Source organism: Maniola hyperantus, chromosome 28 (assembly GCF_902806685.2).
Source record: "Maniola hyperantus chromosome 28, iAphHyp1.2, whole genome shotgun sequence".
NCBI classification, from domain to species: Eukaryota; Metazoa; Arthropoda; class Insecta; order Lepidoptera; family Nymphalidae; genus Maniola; species Maniola hyperantus.
In genome coordinates this window covers 4,600,496-4,618,949 of record NC_048563.1, presented here as the reverse complement: position 1 = coordinate 4,618,949, position 18,454 = coordinate 4,600,496, and the positions used below count along the sequence as shown (strand labels likewise).

The 18,454-nt window shown below is 39.4% G+C and overlaps 2 protein-coding genes and 1 non-coding gene across 3 annotated transcripts in view; 1 reads left to right on the top strand and 2 right to left on the bottom strand.

Moving 5' to 3' along the window:
- LOC117994987 (gastrula zinc finger protein XlCGF57.1-like) overlaps nucleotides 1-18,454 on the top strand; it is a 66,348-nt gene that overhangs the window by 29,264 nt on the left and 18,630 nt on the right. Inside the window, exon 2 of the mRNA XM_034982964.2 lies at nucleotides 16,872-17,005. Coding sequence (XP_034838855.1) covers nucleotides 16,893-17,005 — 113 coding nt within the window. The 5' untranslated portion in view covers nucleotides 16,872-16,892. The remainder of the gene's footprint in view (nucleotides 1-16,871; nucleotides 17,006-18,454) is intronic.
- On the bottom strand, nucleotides 485-13,642 carry LOC117994988 (venom protease-like). Its single transcript, XM_069508272.1, has 10 exons — nucleotides 13,496-13,642; nucleotides 9,902-9,980; nucleotides 8,059-8,146; nucleotides 5,647-5,745; nucleotides 4,499-4,569; nucleotides 4,144-4,304; nucleotides 3,306-3,506; nucleotides 2,058-2,247; nucleotides 885-1,051; nucleotides 485-686 (listed from the first exon to the last, which is right to left on the bottom strand). Exons 2-10 carry the CDS (start codon nucleotides 9,960-9,962, stop codon nucleotides 510-512), a joined length of 1,215 nt encoding a protein of 404 aa, XP_069364373.1. The 5' UTR covers nucleotides 9,963-9,980; nucleotides 13,496-13,642; the 3' UTR covers nucleotides 485-509.
- TRNAV-UAC (transfer RNA valine (anticodon UAC)) lies at nucleotides 15,890-15,962 on the bottom strand. Its single transcript has one exon. It is a non-coding gene; the product is annotated as a tRNA-Val (tRNA).

Sequence of the window (18,454 nt, the reverse complement as noted above, 5' to 3'; positions counted from 1 at the left end):
GGGCACGCACACTTTTCGGAGTTATGTGCGTTTTAAATTAATTAAATATCACTTGCTTTAACGGCGAAGACAAACATTGTGAGGAAACCTGCATGCCTGAGATTTCTACATAATGTTCTCAAAGGTGTGTGTAGTCTACCAATCCGCACATGGCCAGCGTGGTAGACTATGGCCAAACAACCCCCTCTCACTCGAGAGGAGACCCGTGCGCTGTACGAATAACGTCACTTCGATCACGTGGAAGATGCAAAACAACAGGCATGAACGTTATGGTGCTTAGTTATGGTATATGATGTAACATTTCATACAAGTTCGATGTAGGTACTCATGAAAAATACAAGGAATGAAAAGGCAAGAAAGTAAAGTTTCATAAGGTAGGTAATAAATGTGTATGCGAAGAAGTTAATTAAAGATAAATCTTTTTGGTAGGTATGAAAAGGCAAGAAAATTAAAGGTATGAAACAAGGCAAGAAATAAAACACCATTTAAAAGATTAGAAAAGAAAGGGTTTATTGCTCGCCGGGCCACACCACAGCCTCGATCCAGTCCAAGTAGCTGGAGACGCGAGTGTAGACCGCTGGCTTGCCGGAGCGCGCGCAGGCTCGCCCGAATGACGTCACTCCGATCACGTGGAAGATGCACTTGTTGGCACGCGAAGCGACTTGCAGCGGCGACCCGGAGTCACCCTGGACAGAAAAACCCGTCAAGTGACAGTCGGACTCGTAGTCGTACACGAAGGGTTCTCGATCATATAAGAAACTAGCTTATGCTCGCTTCCTGTGCAAGCGCCATCCATCTTAGGCTGCATTAGCACTTGATAGCAGATCTTACTGCAGACAAGCGCTAGTCTATAAATTTAAAAAAAGCCTTGTCCCCCACGTTACCTGGCACGTGTCCTGTCCCCCGCGCAGCTCGCCAGCACACATCTGGTCGTCGCTGAAGCCCCCCCAGTGCCGGTAGAAGGTGTCCCGTAGCGTCTCATTGCAGAAGTCATTCTCCAGTAGACTTAGTGACACCTTCTTCAGCTCGTCCGAGGTCTTAGTCGGTTGTTCTGGTGGAGGAACAGCATATTTAATGCTTTGTTACACAACTAGCGACCACTCTACCCTTTGGAAATTTTGAAAAATCTGGCCCTATTCCTTGTCCCTTATTTAAGCTAAAGTCAGAAAAGCAGGTTAAATTTAACTAATTTTATAAGTTTTTAAAATGTCCTCATATAAAGCTTGCACGTGGATATAGATCACAATTCACAACGCATAGAGGCTTATCGAGAGTTTTAATATTTATAAATCTTACTGCGATATTAACTTGATTAGGGCACAATTGCTATTGCAACCACATAATCAAAATAGCGACCTAAACACAAAAGTATAGTAAATAGTCGTCGGGTCTCGAGTCGGAACGAGACTGCCGTAAAACCGTCAGACACCCGTATTTATACAAATCGATTCAAGATGGCTGCCCCACCACAGATTGCGTGACATCGGATGAGTCAAATATTGTCTAATTCATTAAACTAACTTCAATAAGCTAACACTTACTACTACGTTATAAAGATAACTTCTGTGTAAAATATCAGCATTCTAAGTCCAAGAGCTTATAATATTTGTACAGTAATTTTATAATACAGCCCGTAAGTTTTATTGTAACATTTTCAACAATAAAAAAATACTACATATAAGATGAAAACTGAGCGCTAGCAAAAACTAAGACAGGTGATAAGTAGTACACTGATGATTCCTAACTGATAAGATACCACAGTAAAATAACTCGAAAAAATCTGTATTTTTTAAAAGTTCGCAAATAAAACATCTGACTGACGCTAAAGATCAACGAACGTTGCGTAGATAGGTACCGCGGGGTCAATGCCTCATCGGACGTGGAGCATTGATCCCAAGTTTGCACGTGTTTGCATTGCTGGTTTGAAAAATACTAAATCGCTCAAATATATAAGGCATATAGTTATTGGTATTGGATAGTGTTTAGATAGTATAATCATAGCGCTAAGTTTGTGCTAGCGTTCTAACTGTAATTAATTAAAAAAACTTGTTTCTTACTTGGATCAACGACTCCCCACCCTGTGGCTATGGCCTTGGCATACCCCGGAAAGTCGGGCTTCGTCCACAGACATGCCGGTCGTATGTCTGTCTCGAAGTCTACGTCTGCGTTCAGCTCTAACAGGGCGATGTCGTTGTATTTGCTCGGAGAGTTGTAGTTCGGGTGTTTGTGAATAGTTTTGATTGGTACCTGGGCAGATATTATACAGATTTAATATTTATTTTACTTAGGAATCACATTACATTAGCGTTTAAACTATCTTGATTGATATCCATTCTAAAAAATATAAGAACTAATAACCGGCTGGACTCACGTGATTGCGACGTAAGCCTGACTAGTATAGAACCCGTTCGGATCCTTTCGAAGGGCCGATGCTCGTGACGTGGTGTGATTGAGACAAATTGCCGTTTCATTGCACTATGAGAGTGAGTGCCCATGTGTTGCACAATATGTGCATTATATAGACACACTTGGGCACTACAATATCAATCAACACACTTGGAGTAGTGCCCCAATATTGTACTCAACACTTGGGGCTGTAGACGGTAGAATATCTCCTGTATTACTAGAACTATTCCTAGAACATTATTCACATCAATGGCGCGTTGTCTCGCACGCTGGTGTTGAGGTTCTGGTCTCCGAGCCTTATCATCTTAGGTGTGGGGTTTTTCAGAGGATTGTTGAGGGTCCAGGTGCAGTGCCCCGCAGTTAGTACGAAGCGTGAGCTGATGAGACTGATCGCTCTCCGGTCGTGTCAAATGACCGTCTCAATGCACTATGAGAGTGAGTGCCCATGTGTGGCAAAATACGTGCATTATATGGGCACGCTTGAGCACTACAATATCTCCTGTATTATGAATTATTGCCAAAACATTACTCACGTCGATGGGGCTAGCGTTGTCTCGCACACTGGGGTTGATGTTCTGGTCTCCGAGCCTGATCGCTCTCCGGTCGTGTCAAATTATTGTCTTATTGCACTATGAGAGTGAGTGCCCATGTGCTGCATACTATGTGCATTATATGGACACACTTGGGCACTACAATATCAAAATTCTTCGGGTAGTGCCCCAATTGGGGTTGTTCCCGTTGAGTCACACCCCTGTGAGTAACAGTGTGACTCAATGGATTTCCCCCCGTTGAGTAACACTGTGACTTAATGGGAGTTTTATTTCCCGTTGAGTCACACAACACTTGGGGCACTAAAATACGTCCTGTATTACCATAACTATTGCTAGAACATTACTCACGTCGATGGGGCTAGCGTTGTCTCGCACACTGGGGTTGAGGTTCTGGTCTCCGAGCCTTACAATCTTGGGTGAGGGGTCTTTCAGCAGCTTGTTGGGGGTCCGGGTGCAGTGTCCCGCGGTCAGCACGAAACGCGAGCTGATGAGACTGCCTCCGCAATGGAATACGTAGTTGTCTGTCACATCCACCCAGCCGATGGCCGCCTGCGGGTAGGTTGAAGAAAGAGGTTTATATACATGGTGAATTTAAATTGAAATCAATACCTTTATTATAAATGCGAAAGTGTGTTTGTTTGTTGGTTTATTGGTTTGTTGGTTTGTCCTTCAACCACGTTGTAACGGTGCAACGGATTGACTTGATTTTTTGCATGGGTATAGATAAAGACCTGGAGAGTGACATAGGCTACTTTTCCCGGAAAATGACAGAGTTTCCACGGGATTGTGAAAAATGTAAATCCTCGCAGACGAAGTCGCGGGCATCAGCTAGTCTAAATATATAAAAAGGAAAGGTGACTGACTGATCTATCAACGCACAGCTCAAACTACTGGACGTATCGGGCTGAAATTTGGCATGCAGATAGCTGAGATAGCTATTATGACGTAGGCATCCACTAAAGGATTTTTGAAAATTCAACCCCTAAAAGGGGGTAGTGGTTTGAAATTTGCGTAGTCCACGCGGACGAAGTCGCGAGCATAAGCTAGTAATATATAAAAGGAAAAGGTGACTGACTGACTGAAAGCCGTGCCGCCAAGCGATTTAGCGTTTCGGTACGATACCGTGTAGAAGATACCGTGTACAGTTCTGGTTACACCCTATACCATATACAAGATGACCACTCACCATGTGAGGGAACTCGCCCTGGTTAGCGTTCTCCCCTCCCACGATCAGCTCAACGCCGTTGTAGTCACACTTTGGCGCGGAAATAGTCATCTTTTCGGGTTCCGCATCCAGTGTGATGAAACCCACGGTTTGGGTCACGTGGCGACCGTACTCCTCGCACTCTGGTAGAAAAATAAATAATCTGTATAGTCCACAAGATGAGAGAACTTCTTTTATCTATGGTATAGTCTTTTTCTTCTGACACCGGCGGGGTTATTCTCAGAACAAGAACTGTTAGAAGTAGCCCTATTGTGACACTTACCACTGGGGGGGGGGTGTTGCGTTAAATAAAAATGGTTCTGTTCTGTGTACTTACTTCGTTCGCTGAGCCGTGTGTTCTTATTGCTTGGTGTACCAAAGCTTCCCCACACGGGTCTAGTCGGCCGCCTGAAATTATTTAATAGCAATTTTAAGCGTAAGTCATAAAAGTAGGTTTAATTTAACTAAATAGTCGTCGAGTCTCGAGTCGGAACGAGACTGTAAAACCCGTCAAACACCCGTATTTATACGAATCGATTCAAGATGGTTGCCCCACCACAGATTGCGTGACATCAGATGAGTCAAATATTGTCTAATTAATAAAACTACCTTCATGTAAGCTAACACAATCAATCATCATCAGCCTGTGGACATCCACTGTTGGACATAGGCCTTCCCTAAAGAGCGCTACCACACCCGGTCCTCAGCCTTTCTCGTCCAGCCACTTCCCGCCAGCCTCTTTATATCGTCGGTCACACTATGCCTGCTTAAACGCGGTCTCCACTCAAAGACTTTCCGGCTCCAACGGCCATATCGCCTCCACGACAGGCATGACCCACTGCCACTTCAGCGTACTAATAGTTTGGGCTATGTCAGTGACCTTGGTTCCCCTGTGGATCTCCTCATTCCGGATGTTATCCCTCAGGGAAACTCCTAACATAGCCCTCTCCATAGCTCGTTGAGCGACTTTGAATTTGTGAACAATATATACTAGCAATCAATATTAAGTGAGAACTACTTAGAAATCTCACTGATAAAGGCAAAAGTTTGTATGGTGTGTGTGTGTGTGTGTGTGTGTGTTTGTTACTCTTTAGAAATGCACATGCAAACTGTGGAGCCAACTACCTTCGGCATTGTTCCCATTATATTACAAGATAGGGTTGTTCAAGGGGTGGACTAATAAATTCCTGAAAGGCCGGCAACGCAACGTAGCTTTAGTTTTAAGTTTGCGTAATAATTATCACCACTATATTATCTTACAAATCCAACATCTGACCATCATAAAGAGTTATTAATTACCTATTTTGAATAAACCATTTGACTTTGACTTTGACATCGGCGGTTCCTCTGGTGCTGCAAATGTTCATGGGCGGCGGTAATCACTTGACATCAGGTGACCCACCTTCTCGTTAGCACGCAATATTTTTTTTAAGTTAGCATATTCGACTGCGGATGACGAAGTCCTGGGCTCAAAAAAAAACTTACTGATAGACGGGAGTGTCAAATATGTTGGTGTTATCAGTACAGCAAACTAAGATGGTGTCCGAATCGTATGCGCATATCGTTGGACGGATACCGTTGTTTCTGGAACAAATTAAAGACATTATCATCAACCCATCACTGGCTTACTACTGAGCACGGCTGCGCGATTGCGGTAGAATGACAGCTACAATGTCACGATCGCAATCACCTCTGATTGGTTGACGCTCGCTCACTATTGGCTGCAATGCATTGTTGCAACAATAATCGCACAAATTAAGCCAATCAGAATAATTGAGACTGTAATAATGATTGATGCAGGTTTTAGACAATCGCCTACTGATTGGTCGACGCTCGCTCACTATTGGCTACAATGCATTGTTGCATCAAGAATCGCACAAATTCAGCCAATCAGAACAATTGAGATTGTAATAATGATTGAGGCAGGTTTTACGAAATCAACCTACTGGTCTCCTCTCAGAATGAGAAGGGTTCAGCCCATTCAGCCACGAAGCTTTAGTTTTAAGTTCACGTAAAAATTATCATCACCATATCATCATCTTACAAATGTTTAAACTTTGTTATAGAATTCCTGCCAGAAGTCATGTACGCAGCACTCTAACACACAAACTTTTTGCTACTTCAAAATGCCGTACAAATTCTGGTGAGAGATCACCACTATACAGAATGACACAGTCATACAATGTATGCTTCGGAAATATTGACATTTTTTCCACTCGAGTGGGCTCTTTCAAGAAGCTGGTCATGAATTATCTTAGGAATAATATTGCTATGTTACACTAAGTCTGTAGAATTATTAGAATTAAGATAGATGGTATGGTACTAATATATTCTTTATTTATATTTTATACATGTAAGTATATTAATTAATAATAATAACTATGTGGTTGACGTAGTGGGTAGCACGTATATTATTACTATGTTATATTATTACTGCTTTTTATCCAAGCACTGCGTGCTACTGTTTGTTGATCCGAATAAATAAAAATAAAAAATAAATAAAAAAACACTCGACCATCAAAAAGTGTAATTTATTACCTATTTAGAATAAAAACAATTGAATATAAAAATTACAGATCGAAAATATCATCTAAACCACCGCAACGAGGCAGGGTGCTGGGAACGCTGGCAGCGTTACCTCGTTGAATGGCCAGACTAATATGCTGACCGAGGTAACTGCCAGCCCTCCGGTCCCCCGTGGATTCCGCGAGACGGGATGAAAAGTCCTTAAAAAAGGATCTAGCATCCTCGCCCCACGAACCCATAGTCTCCACCCCAAAAGGCACAAATATGAAACTATTTTCTATATTCTCACATTTGCGCCTCTCGGCCCTTTCTGCCTTCCGCTCCGGCCGCCACGGAGGTCGCCTGTACGTGTGACAGCGCCAGTGTATCCACACACGTGGCATCCCACACAAGCTACCTTCCTTGCTTCCACGGGACAAGAGTCATACCTATTTTTATTATATTATTTCTATTTTTTTAACTAAAGAACATGTATACTTTTTTTTTTTTTTTGACATGCGTTTTTTATATTGAATAAAATCATATTGTTAACATTAGGTACTTTCTATAAATTTAAATATAAATAATTTAAATAGATTATTGACTGTAAATTTTCACACTTTCTTATTCTATGATAATGTATACTATAATAATTTGCACACCAAGTTATTGGTTGAATGTCAAGGGCGCAAAATAGATTTGCCAAATTAGGCCAAGTGCGGATTGGCAGACTGCATGCGCTTTCCTCACGATGTTTTTCTTCACCGTTATGTATAAGCAAGTGATATATTTTATCAGGCAACTAGAATGAGACTAGCTGATGCCCGCGACTTCGTCCCCGTGGATTTAGATTTTTTTTAATCCTATGGGAATTCTTTGATTTTCCGGGATTAAAAGTAGCTTATGTCACTCTCCAGGTCTTTAACTATACCCAGGCAAAATAACGGGTAGGAACATACCACAATTAATTTGATGCTTTTATTTGTCGATATTTCAACCCAATTTACAATTGGTACCTGTGGTATTGGTCCTGGTAACGTGCGGGTGTGCGGGGCGTCGCCCCGCCTCATATCCAGATTGCTATCTGAACCTGTCGCGGACTAACCCTATGAGCCAAATTTCAAGATTCTAAGTGGACGGGAAGTACCCAATGGCGTGCATAGGGTTTTAAGCCAGGGTAAGCAGTAGTTAGGTACTGGCAACTGGCAAGTTACAAAGGATAATGAGCATTGAGCTATTTTCACTAGACCTAGGGAACTATTTATTGGGTAAGCAGTGCTTTTACGCGTCTATGAGCTGCCCGCCACTGGAAGTACCTAAAAATTTTCCTTGACAGTCCCGACGAACAGTCAACAGACGGACAGACAGACATATTATTATACAGACACTTACTGGTAATCACTTCTGGCCGATTGACACTTGGATGCTGGGGCACACTCTCCCACCGTGTTTGTGTTTTTTAAAACGCACCGGTCACCTTCTAAAACATAAGAAAAAACCGGTCAAGTGCGAGTCGGACTCGCACACGAAGGGTTCCGTACCATAATACAGGGTGTAGCCAGAACGCTGGCAAAAACGAAGACAGATGATAGTAGGTACTGACAATCACAAAAAAACGCGAATTAAATTATAAAAAAAAAAAACCTACGAATTGAGAACCTCCTCCTTTTTTTGTCCTATATTTTGTAAAATTTCACGATATATCTCTATATATATATATAATATAAAAATTAATCACTAAATATGTTGCTCATCGCAAATCTCGAGAACAGCTGAACTGATTTCGCTAATTCTTTTTTTATAATAATATTACTTGAAGTACGAGGATGGTTCTTACGTTACCGTGCCGTACCGTCCGACCGAGGCGGAACAAAGTTCGCCAGGGCAGCTAGTTTTTTTTTTTTTTTTTTTTTTTTTTTATTATTATTAACATACAAGAAAATTTACATATAATAGGTAGTACGCATTGTAAAAAAACCACAGAGGTTTGACCCTCAATGCGTACGTCTGCGCCTACTTCATCATCATGCCTACTTTTGTCAAAAAAAACAAAATTAGAAATAAGAAAATTAGAATTACTATATTATAATATACTAACTTAATGTTAAAAACAAAGAACATATAATACATATACCTACACATATGTATATACATACATATATGCATATACACACACATGCAGATACACATATAATTTAACAGTTGCAAATAAAACATGCATTTTATTTCTGACTGACATTTATTTTTATGACATACTTTTCGATTTATCGTGCAAAATGTCGAAAAAATACGACTGAACAACGGAACCCTCGGTGATCCGCGGGTAGGCATCCGCTAAAAGAGGATTTTTGAAAATTCAACCCCTAAGGGGGTGAAATTGGGGTTTGAAATTTGTGTAGTCCACGCGGACGAAGTCGCGAGCATAAGCTAGTTTAAAATAAGGAAAACAACACTATTATCTACTCATAACACGTAAATACCAATCAGTCCTAACTCCTGCGGTCTACCACAATTATTAGTCTACGGTATTATTAAATTAATTCGTTAATTACATTAACAATAGCCCTGTTGTTTAAACATTAATATACCTAATTGAAATAATTTTTTCCCCTTTTATGCCTTCATTGCTACTTGCCCTTCATGATTCTTGGTCAACCCTATAGATTTTGATTCCATGTCTTGACAGACACGACAGACAGACAGAACGAAGTGAAGACATAAGGGTTCATTTTTTTTCGGGAGACACGGAACCCTAACAAGAATAAGAAAACCGGCTAAGTGCGAGTCAGGCTCGCGCAACGAGGGTTCCGTACTACAATCGTATTTTTTCGACATTTTGCGCGATAATTCAGAAACTATGATGCATAAAAATAAATAAAAATCTGTTTTAGAATGCACAGGTGAAGACCTTTCATATGATACGCCACTTGATATAGTTATCTTACTTCGAGAATTGAAAATACTAATTATTAGTTCATGAACACAATTTAATTTTTTTTGTGTGATGTAACCACAAATTCACGATTTTCAGATTTTTCCCCGAATGTCTGCTATAAGACCTACCTACCTACCAAATTTCATGTTTTTAGGTCAACGGGAAGTACCCTGTAGGTTTCTTGACAGACCGAGAGACAACAAAGTGATCCTATAAGGGTTCCGTTTTTTCTTTTGCGGTACGGAACCCTAAAAATATACTTAGGTACTCAAGAATATACTTACTGAAGTAGATACTTACGGTTTAACGAACTCCCATCTTGAACTCCTATGAGGAAAATGGCGAACAGCACAAATAACATTTTTTCGATCTGGTATACCTGCAATAAAAAAATACTTATTTTCAATATTTATATTTTACATAACGGATTTTTGTTATTCCTACTTACTAGTGATACCACATTTGATTTGTCATGAGTGATGACTCATGCCGTCATCCTCATCATTATCATAGGCCTTCCCTAAAGAGCGCCACCACACCCGGTCCTCAGCCTTCCTCATCCAGCCACTTCCCGCCAGCCTCTTTATATCGTCGTTCCATCGTGCTGGAAGGCGTCCCACACTTCGCTTGCTTAAACGCGGTCTCCACTCAAGGACTTTCCGGCTCCAACGGCCATCGCCTCTACGACAGGCATGACCTGCCTACTGCCACTTCAGCGTGCTAATAGTTTGGGCTATGTCAGTGACCTTGGTTCTCCTGCGGATCTCCTCATTTCGGATCAATCCCTCAGGGAAACTCCTAACATAGCCCTCTCCATAGCTCGTTGAGCGACTTTGAATTTGTGAACAAGGCCGTTTGTCAGTGTCCACGTTTCAGCACCATAGGTGAGGACGGGATGAACACAATGGTTGAAGACTTTCGTCTTCAGGCATTGAGGAATTGATGATGAGAAGACTTGACTCAATTTCCTAAAAGCTACCCAACCTAGTTGGTCAAATAAAATTTAGGTTTTCAAATATCCCGTGGGAACTCTTTGATTTTCCAGGATAAAAAGTAGCCTATGTCACTTTCCAGGTCTTTATCTATACCCATGCAAAAAGGACAAACCACCAAACCAATAAACAAACAAACAAACACACTTTCGCATTTATAATAAGGGTACTGATGGTCAAATCATCGCCAGCTCACTACTGAGCACAGTAGAGATGTGTCCTACCTATGCCACGCCACGCCGAGTCACGATCCGTCACGCTGGCCAAATGCGGATTGGCAGACTTCACACACCTTTGAGAATATTATAGAGAACTCTCAGGCATGCAGATTTCCTCACTTTTCCTTCACAGATAAAATATTCGCATTTTCGCATTGATCATAAAATACCAATTTGATTTGATATTTAAAAAAAAAATCCAAGGTCTGTGTTACCTCACTTTGCTATTATTAGGTTGTATATCTAAATATATAAAAAGAAAAGGTGACTGACTGACTGACTGACTGATTTATCAACGCACAGCTCAAACTACTGGACGGATCGGGCTGAAATTTTGCATGCAGATAGCTATTATGACGTAGGCATCCGCTAAGAAAGGATTTTTGAAAATTCAACCCCTAACTGGGTGAAATAGGGGTTTGAAATTTGTGTAGACGAAGTCGCGAGCATAAGCTAGTTACGTATAATATTAAGTCAATATCATGTAATATTGTATACAAGCTGATGCCTGCGATTTCGTCCTCATAGATTTGGGTTGTTAAAAATCCCGTGAGCATTCTTTGATTTTCTAAATATATATAAAACTAGCTGATCCCCGCGGCTTCGCCCGCGTAGATTTAGGTTTTTAAAGATCCCGTATAGCCTATGTCACTCAGGAATAATGTAGCTTTCTACTGGTGAAAGAATTTTTAAAATCGGTTCAGTAGTTCTAAAGATTACCCCTTACAAACAAACTTAACGACATTACCTCTTTATATAATAACAACGGGCCGTGCAGCAGAAATCGTAATATTTTAATTTCGCCATAACTTCAAAACCAAACGTCCAATTTTAATCATTCAAAGACCAAATATTATCTCCATAAACTGTTCTTAGTGATGAAATCATTTATTTTGATAAGGATTAATAGCATGAGTAAAATAAACGCGTTTAAATGTAGTCCAAAAAAAATTCAAGATTTTTAAATAAAAAATGGTTGCTGTGCCTCACTCGACATAGATGGGTATAGTGTGTCGCGGACTTTTTTGTAGATATTTATAAGATCTACAATTAATTAGAACATTTTATGGTTCTATCTTTTATAGTTTAGGCAGCGTACGCAAAATAAGTAACTTTTCTGGTTGATTTTTTACACCTTGTGTCCGAAAAACCCAAATATCTTACGGAACCCTATTTTTTTCCAAAATAAAATATAGCCTATGTTACTCGTGGATAATGTAGCTTTCGAATGGTGAAAGAATTTTTAAAATCGGTCCAGTAGTTTTTGAGCCTATTCAGTACAAACAAACAAACATACAAACAAAGTTTTCCTCTTTATAATATTAGTGTAGATCAATGAAAAGGTGACTGATCTTGATCTATCAACGCACAGCTCAAACTACTGGACCGATCGGGCTGAAATTTGGCATGCAGATAGATATTATGACGTAGGCATCCGCTAAGAAAGGATTTTTGAAAATTCAACCCCTAAGGGGGTGAAATAGGTGTTTGAAGTTTGTGTAGTCCACGCGGACGAAGTCGCGAGCATAAGCTAGTCCGGAATAAAAGTAGCCTTATCTCACTCTCCAGGTCTTTTACTATATCCGTGCAAAAATCACGTCGATCTGTTGCACCCCTCGCGCCTCTCTACCCGCCTTCTCCAGCCCTGTCCCGCTGGCAAGTTAGGTAGATACTACATACTGATCTCAAAGCCCAATGCAAATAGGAATGTTAGCAGGAAGCAAGCGGCATCGCATCAGTTTCATCATCATCATCAACCAATAGACGTCCACTGCTAGACATAGGTCTCTTATAGGGACATCCACACGCCACGGTCTTGCGCCGCCGCCATCCAGCGGCTCCCTGCGACTCGTCTGATGTCGTCCGTCCACCTAGTAGGGGGTCTTCGAATGCTGCGTCTTCCGGTACGAAGTCACCATTCCAGCACCTTGGGACCCCAACGTCTATCGGTTGTACGAACTATGTGCCCTGCCCATTGCCACTTCAGCTTCGCAACCCGTTGAGCTATGTCGGTTACTCTAGTTCTCCTACAGATCTCCTCATTTCCTCATTGATGACGTAGAGAAACTCCGCACATAGCTCTCTCCATCGCCCGCTGAGTGACTCTGAGCTTTCTTATGAGGCATGTCTCGGATCCATATTATGTCATCACTGACAACACGCACTGTTCGAAGACTTTGGTCTTCAAGTCTAACCGACATAGTAGGCCAGTTTCTAAATCACCACGATTTAGGAATGCAATTCCTTGCAGCATCAGGGTTGAGGAATTGGGTCCTCGAGTTAACGATAACTTCTAGGTGCCTCCAATATTAATTTATAATCGACAGTTTCTAAATCCCATCAGTTTTGGTGGTCAGGTTCCCTGCAGCATCAGGATTGACGAGTTGGAATCCAATTTTTTTATGGGACAATGTCACAAAGTATCCTCAAAACACAACACCTCCTTTTTTGAAAGTCGGTTAAAAAGTAGCCTATGTTACTCTTGGTTAATCCTCTACTTATCTGTGAAAGTCCCGTCGAAATCGGTTCAGCCGTTCCGAAGATTAGCCCGTTCAAACAGTTAAAACTTGAATTTAATTTTTATTAGTAGGTAAGAATAGATACTTAGTTTTTGAATAACAATTCATTTAAAAACTAACTAACTTCCAAAAATCGTATAAAACGTGTGAAAAATACCATCTTACCTCAAAATCCCAACTAAATAGTAATAGTTAACTGAGTTAACTGAGGTAGGTAACTTCACTAAAAAACTTCAGAACTACACTGAAATTATGTTAAATATTTATTTGAATACTATTTTAATGCCAATTGACGTCCATATTGGGACGCTCGTGGAGTACAAATCGCAATATAGGACCTACTACATATTAGGGATGTACCAATCCATAAATAGCATGTGAAAAATCACGTGAAAAGCTTTTTCATATACGTAACAGTTGCTACCAAACGTACTCTAAAATAGAGTATTGTACTCTATATCATGTAGGCGGACTCTATAATCTATAACACTAATAGAGTATGCTAAAATACTCTTTTTAGGGTTCCGTACCTCAAAAGGAAAAACGGAACCCTTATAGGATCACTTTGTTGTCTATCTGTCTGTCAATCAAGAAACCTACAGGGTAAGTAGAAGACTACACTGATAAGTAGAGGATTAACCAAGGGTTAATCCTCTACTTATCTAATAATATAATTGTTATGTCACCATGGTTTTAATTTTATTTTGTAGATAAATAATTACCTTTTTAAATTCTGCAAACGATTTCCATTTATTCACCCTGGTTATAAAGAAATCTTAATTTTTATGTTGCTGATATTGAGGTTATATTTAATTAATACTTTTGCAAAATAAATGGATGTTTACGATTCTTACTGTTATTGTGGATATTTTCAAAAAAGTCGTAGTAAAACGTATACCTACCTACTTAATCGTAAAAAATAACACATTAAAAAACATAAGTTTTGACACGACGCCACAAAAGAGGGGCATCACGGGCGACTACACTCCTTTTTAACCGACTTCAAAAAAAGGAGGAGGTTCTCAATTCGTCGGAATCTTTTTTTTTTTTTTTATGTATGTTCCCCGATTACTCGAAAACGCCTGGACCGATTTTGAAAAATTTTTTTTTGTTTGAAAGGGTATACTTCAAAGTTGGTCCCATTTCAATTTGGTGAAGATCTGATGAACATCTTCGAAGATAGATACTGGAACTCCTCAACGGATAAGAGTAAATTGCTCGCGATCAGTGTAATAGCTTAGTAAACAGTAGATTTTTAACCAGTCATAGCATAATTCCATGGGGCCACTAAAAATTGTGAAATAAAAAATTTTTACAAAAAAAATAAAAACCGACTTCGTTACACAAACACTAAAAATTGAAAAATAATTTAATTTATTACCGAATATATTCTGTATACAAGAGTTAATATAGTTCCATAATAATATTTTTTGGGGTCGGTGCCAATGAGGTGCCATTGTGGAGTCCCATAAAAATATGAAGTCCAGACGATTCGCGCAGCTAAAGCTAATTGGCACCGGCACCAAAAAGTATTATTATGGAACCATATTAACTCTTGTATACATAATATATTCGGTAATAAATTAAATTATTTTTCAATTTTTAGTGTTTATGTAACGAAGTCGGTTTTTATAGTGTAGATTTTCAATAAATATAACACAAAAAAAACTCTAAAATAATAATATTAATTTCACCATATGAAATTGATTTAAAAATAGCGCAATCACGTGGCCATCCCTAGCGACCTACCTAACAAGCTATCCGGTTTGCGAGTTTATTATGTTTTTTCCTTATGACATGGTTGTATTGTAAACATGCATAACTTAGTAGGTTCTATAGAGCAGGCTTTTGTATAAGACTAGGCTTATGCCAGCGACTTCGTCCACGTGGATTCCACCCCTATTTTACTCCCTTAGGGGTTGAATTGAAAAAAATCCTTGCTAGGCGCATGTCTACGTCATAATAGCTATCTATCTGCATGCCAAACATCCCGATCCGTCCAGTAAGTAGTTTGAGCTGTGCGTTGATAGATCAGTCAGTCAGTCAGTAACCTTTTCCTTTAATATGCTTAACTACTAGCTTAAGCTCGCGACTTCGTCCGCGTGGACTCCACAAAATTGAAACCCCTATTTTACTCCCTTAGGGGTTGAATTTAAAAAAATCCTTGCTAAGCGCATGTCTACGTCATAATAGCTATCTATCTGCATGCCAAACATCCCGATCCGTCCAGTAGATTGAGCTGTGCGTTGATAGATCAGTCAGTCAGTCAGCTTTTCCTTTTATTTGTATAAGTGTGCGGGGCGTCCCCACCCGCAATATATTATTTAATACCTAAGAAAATAATATAAGGTATGGTATTCGCACTGGGCCAGCGTGGCAGACTTTGGCCTAAACCAGTTATTCCGATACCCGTTCTCAGTAGGTCGGTGATGGGCTGATGATGATGATAATGATGAATGATAAACAAAAAAAGTTGATTTTTTAATTAAAATTGGTCGATTTGTTCAACTCAAAAAGCTTTGAAAATTTGTGTAGGTCCAAAAAAAAAAATTAAAATTATGATTCCGGCCAGGATCGAACTGGCGGCCTTCTGCGTGTAAAGCAGATGTGATAACCACTACACCACGGAACCCGATGATGACATAGTTAAAATTATTGAATGGTTTTTGTTTATTCATATTATGTAATCTGTTTTCAATTTTTAATAATACAATCATTAATTTTTATTTGGAAGGTATAAGACGAACTGATAATTCTATTTAAATAAACTTTAATCTAAATTAAAAGTAAACAAAACATTAAATTAAAACTAAATTAAATTAAATCTAAAACCTCATTTAGACCACAGTACTGTGTAGTGTGTACATGTACCCAAGATGCTGGCACATTACCCCTTTGGATGGCCAAACCACTAATTCTTTGTCCAAGGTGGCTGCCAGCTCTCGGGTCCCCTGTTGATTTGATAACCCTTTTCGAAATTTCCTCAAAAAGAGCTCGAGCCCCCGAGCTACTATTAATTTTTGAGATAAAGTTCACAATATTATGGATGTCATGACAAGATCTATTCTACATAATATATTATAGATTTGTATTTTGCAAGCAGAATAAAAATAGAACCAAAATGAAATTTTCTAGACGCCATCTATAGCTCCATATTTGTACTATGATGAAACGGTATTTAGTTCATACTTTATAGTTCACGATGTTAAAATATGTGCGCAGAACTAATTTTAGGGCTTAGTTTAGTAGCTTGCCAATAGATGGCGATAAAAAAAAACACATAAGGTTTCATGACTGTAATAATAGATGGCGCTAGTAGGTTTTTTATAACATATATTTAAATTATACCAGACTAGCTGATGCCCGCGACTTTATCCACGTGGATTCAAGTTTTTGAAATCTTGTGGGAACAATTCAATTTTCCGGGACAAAAAGTAGTCTACCTACAGTGCGACACGACAAGGCTATCCCTGGCGCGTGGCGAAAATCGCAACTAACGTTGCCTGATGTATTCCTATGTCGATGATTTGTTCTCCAACAGCGCCCTCCTGTCAATGTCACGATGACGTCGCCCACCACACGTCCGAGGCGCACCAACCACAACGATGTGCGCCTTACCCCCCGCCGGGGACCCAACGGGCTACAACGCGATCCCGAGCACGACGGACCGCGGCGGTGAGTGCCTTTCTCGCCTCGTGTTTATAGATGTCCTTGCCAAGGCTCGGCCGTCTAACTCACACTTGACCAGAAAACGCGTACTTCCCGGTCTTGTGCACTAATGTACTAATACTTGTACCAATACTTTTTTCGAACAATAAACGATTTATTATTTATTATTGTTATTTATTTTTATTCCAACAGTCTATTGTTCTGGATTTCCTACTGCCCAGCAATTACGAAATTATAATAATTATAATTATCATTGTTTTTTAGAGCTCCGCACCACAAAAGGAAAAAAGTCACTTTGTTGTCTGTCTGTCTGTTTGTCGTGTCCGATAAGAAAACCTATAGGGTACTTCCCGTTGACCTAGAATCATGAAATCGCAGGTGCGTAGGTCTTACAGCACAAGTAAAGGAAAAAATTTTTACAAAAAAAATAAAAACCGACTTCGTTACATAAACACTAAAAATTGAAAAATAATTTAATTTATTACCGAATATATTATGTATACAAGAGTTAATATAGTTCCATAATAATACTTTTTGGTGCCGGTGCCAATTAGCTTTAGCTGCGCGAATCGTCTAGACTTCATATTTTTATGGGACTCCACAATGGCACCTCATTGGCACCGACCCCAAAAAATATTATTATGGAACTATATTAACTCTTGTATACATAATATATTCGGTAATAAATTAAATTATTTTTCAATTTTTAGTGTTTATGTAACGAAGTCGGTTTTTATTTTTTTTGTAAAAATTTTTTATTTCACAATTTTTAGTGGCCCCATGGAATTATGCTATGACTGGTTAAAAATCTACTGTTTACTAAGCTATTACACTGATCGCGAGCAATTTACTCTTATCCGTTGAGGAGTTCCAGTATCTATCTTCGAAGATGTTCATCAGATCTTCACCAAATTGAAATGGGACCAACTTTGAAGTATACCCTTTCAAACAAAAAAAGAATTTTCAAAATCGGTCCAGGCGTTTTTGAGTAATCGGGGAACATACATAAAAAATAAAAAAAAAAAAAAAAAAGATTCCGACGAATTGAGAACCTCCTCCTTTTTTTGAAGTCGGTTAAAAAGTCTGAAAACCGTGAATTTGTGGTTAAATAACCAAATAAAAAATATGTTCACGAAAAAAATAATTTACTAAATCACATATAGATGGCGCAGTCCGTCATCGACTTGTGGTTTTCTACATAAAAGTGGTATATCTTGTAACTTGTAAGATGGTACGGAACCCTTCGTCTGCGAGTCCGACTCGCACTTGGCCGGTTTTTTCTGTTTTCAATATTATTTTCGCAGAAAAAATATTAATACTTACTGACAATAATATTTATTAACTGTATACACGCCATGAAACGTTATAATATGCATGTTTAATGTTATAAGTCCGGCAAATTGATAATGCGCGTGGCCGCCATTTTAGTGACGTCATCACTAGACTGAAGTTTCG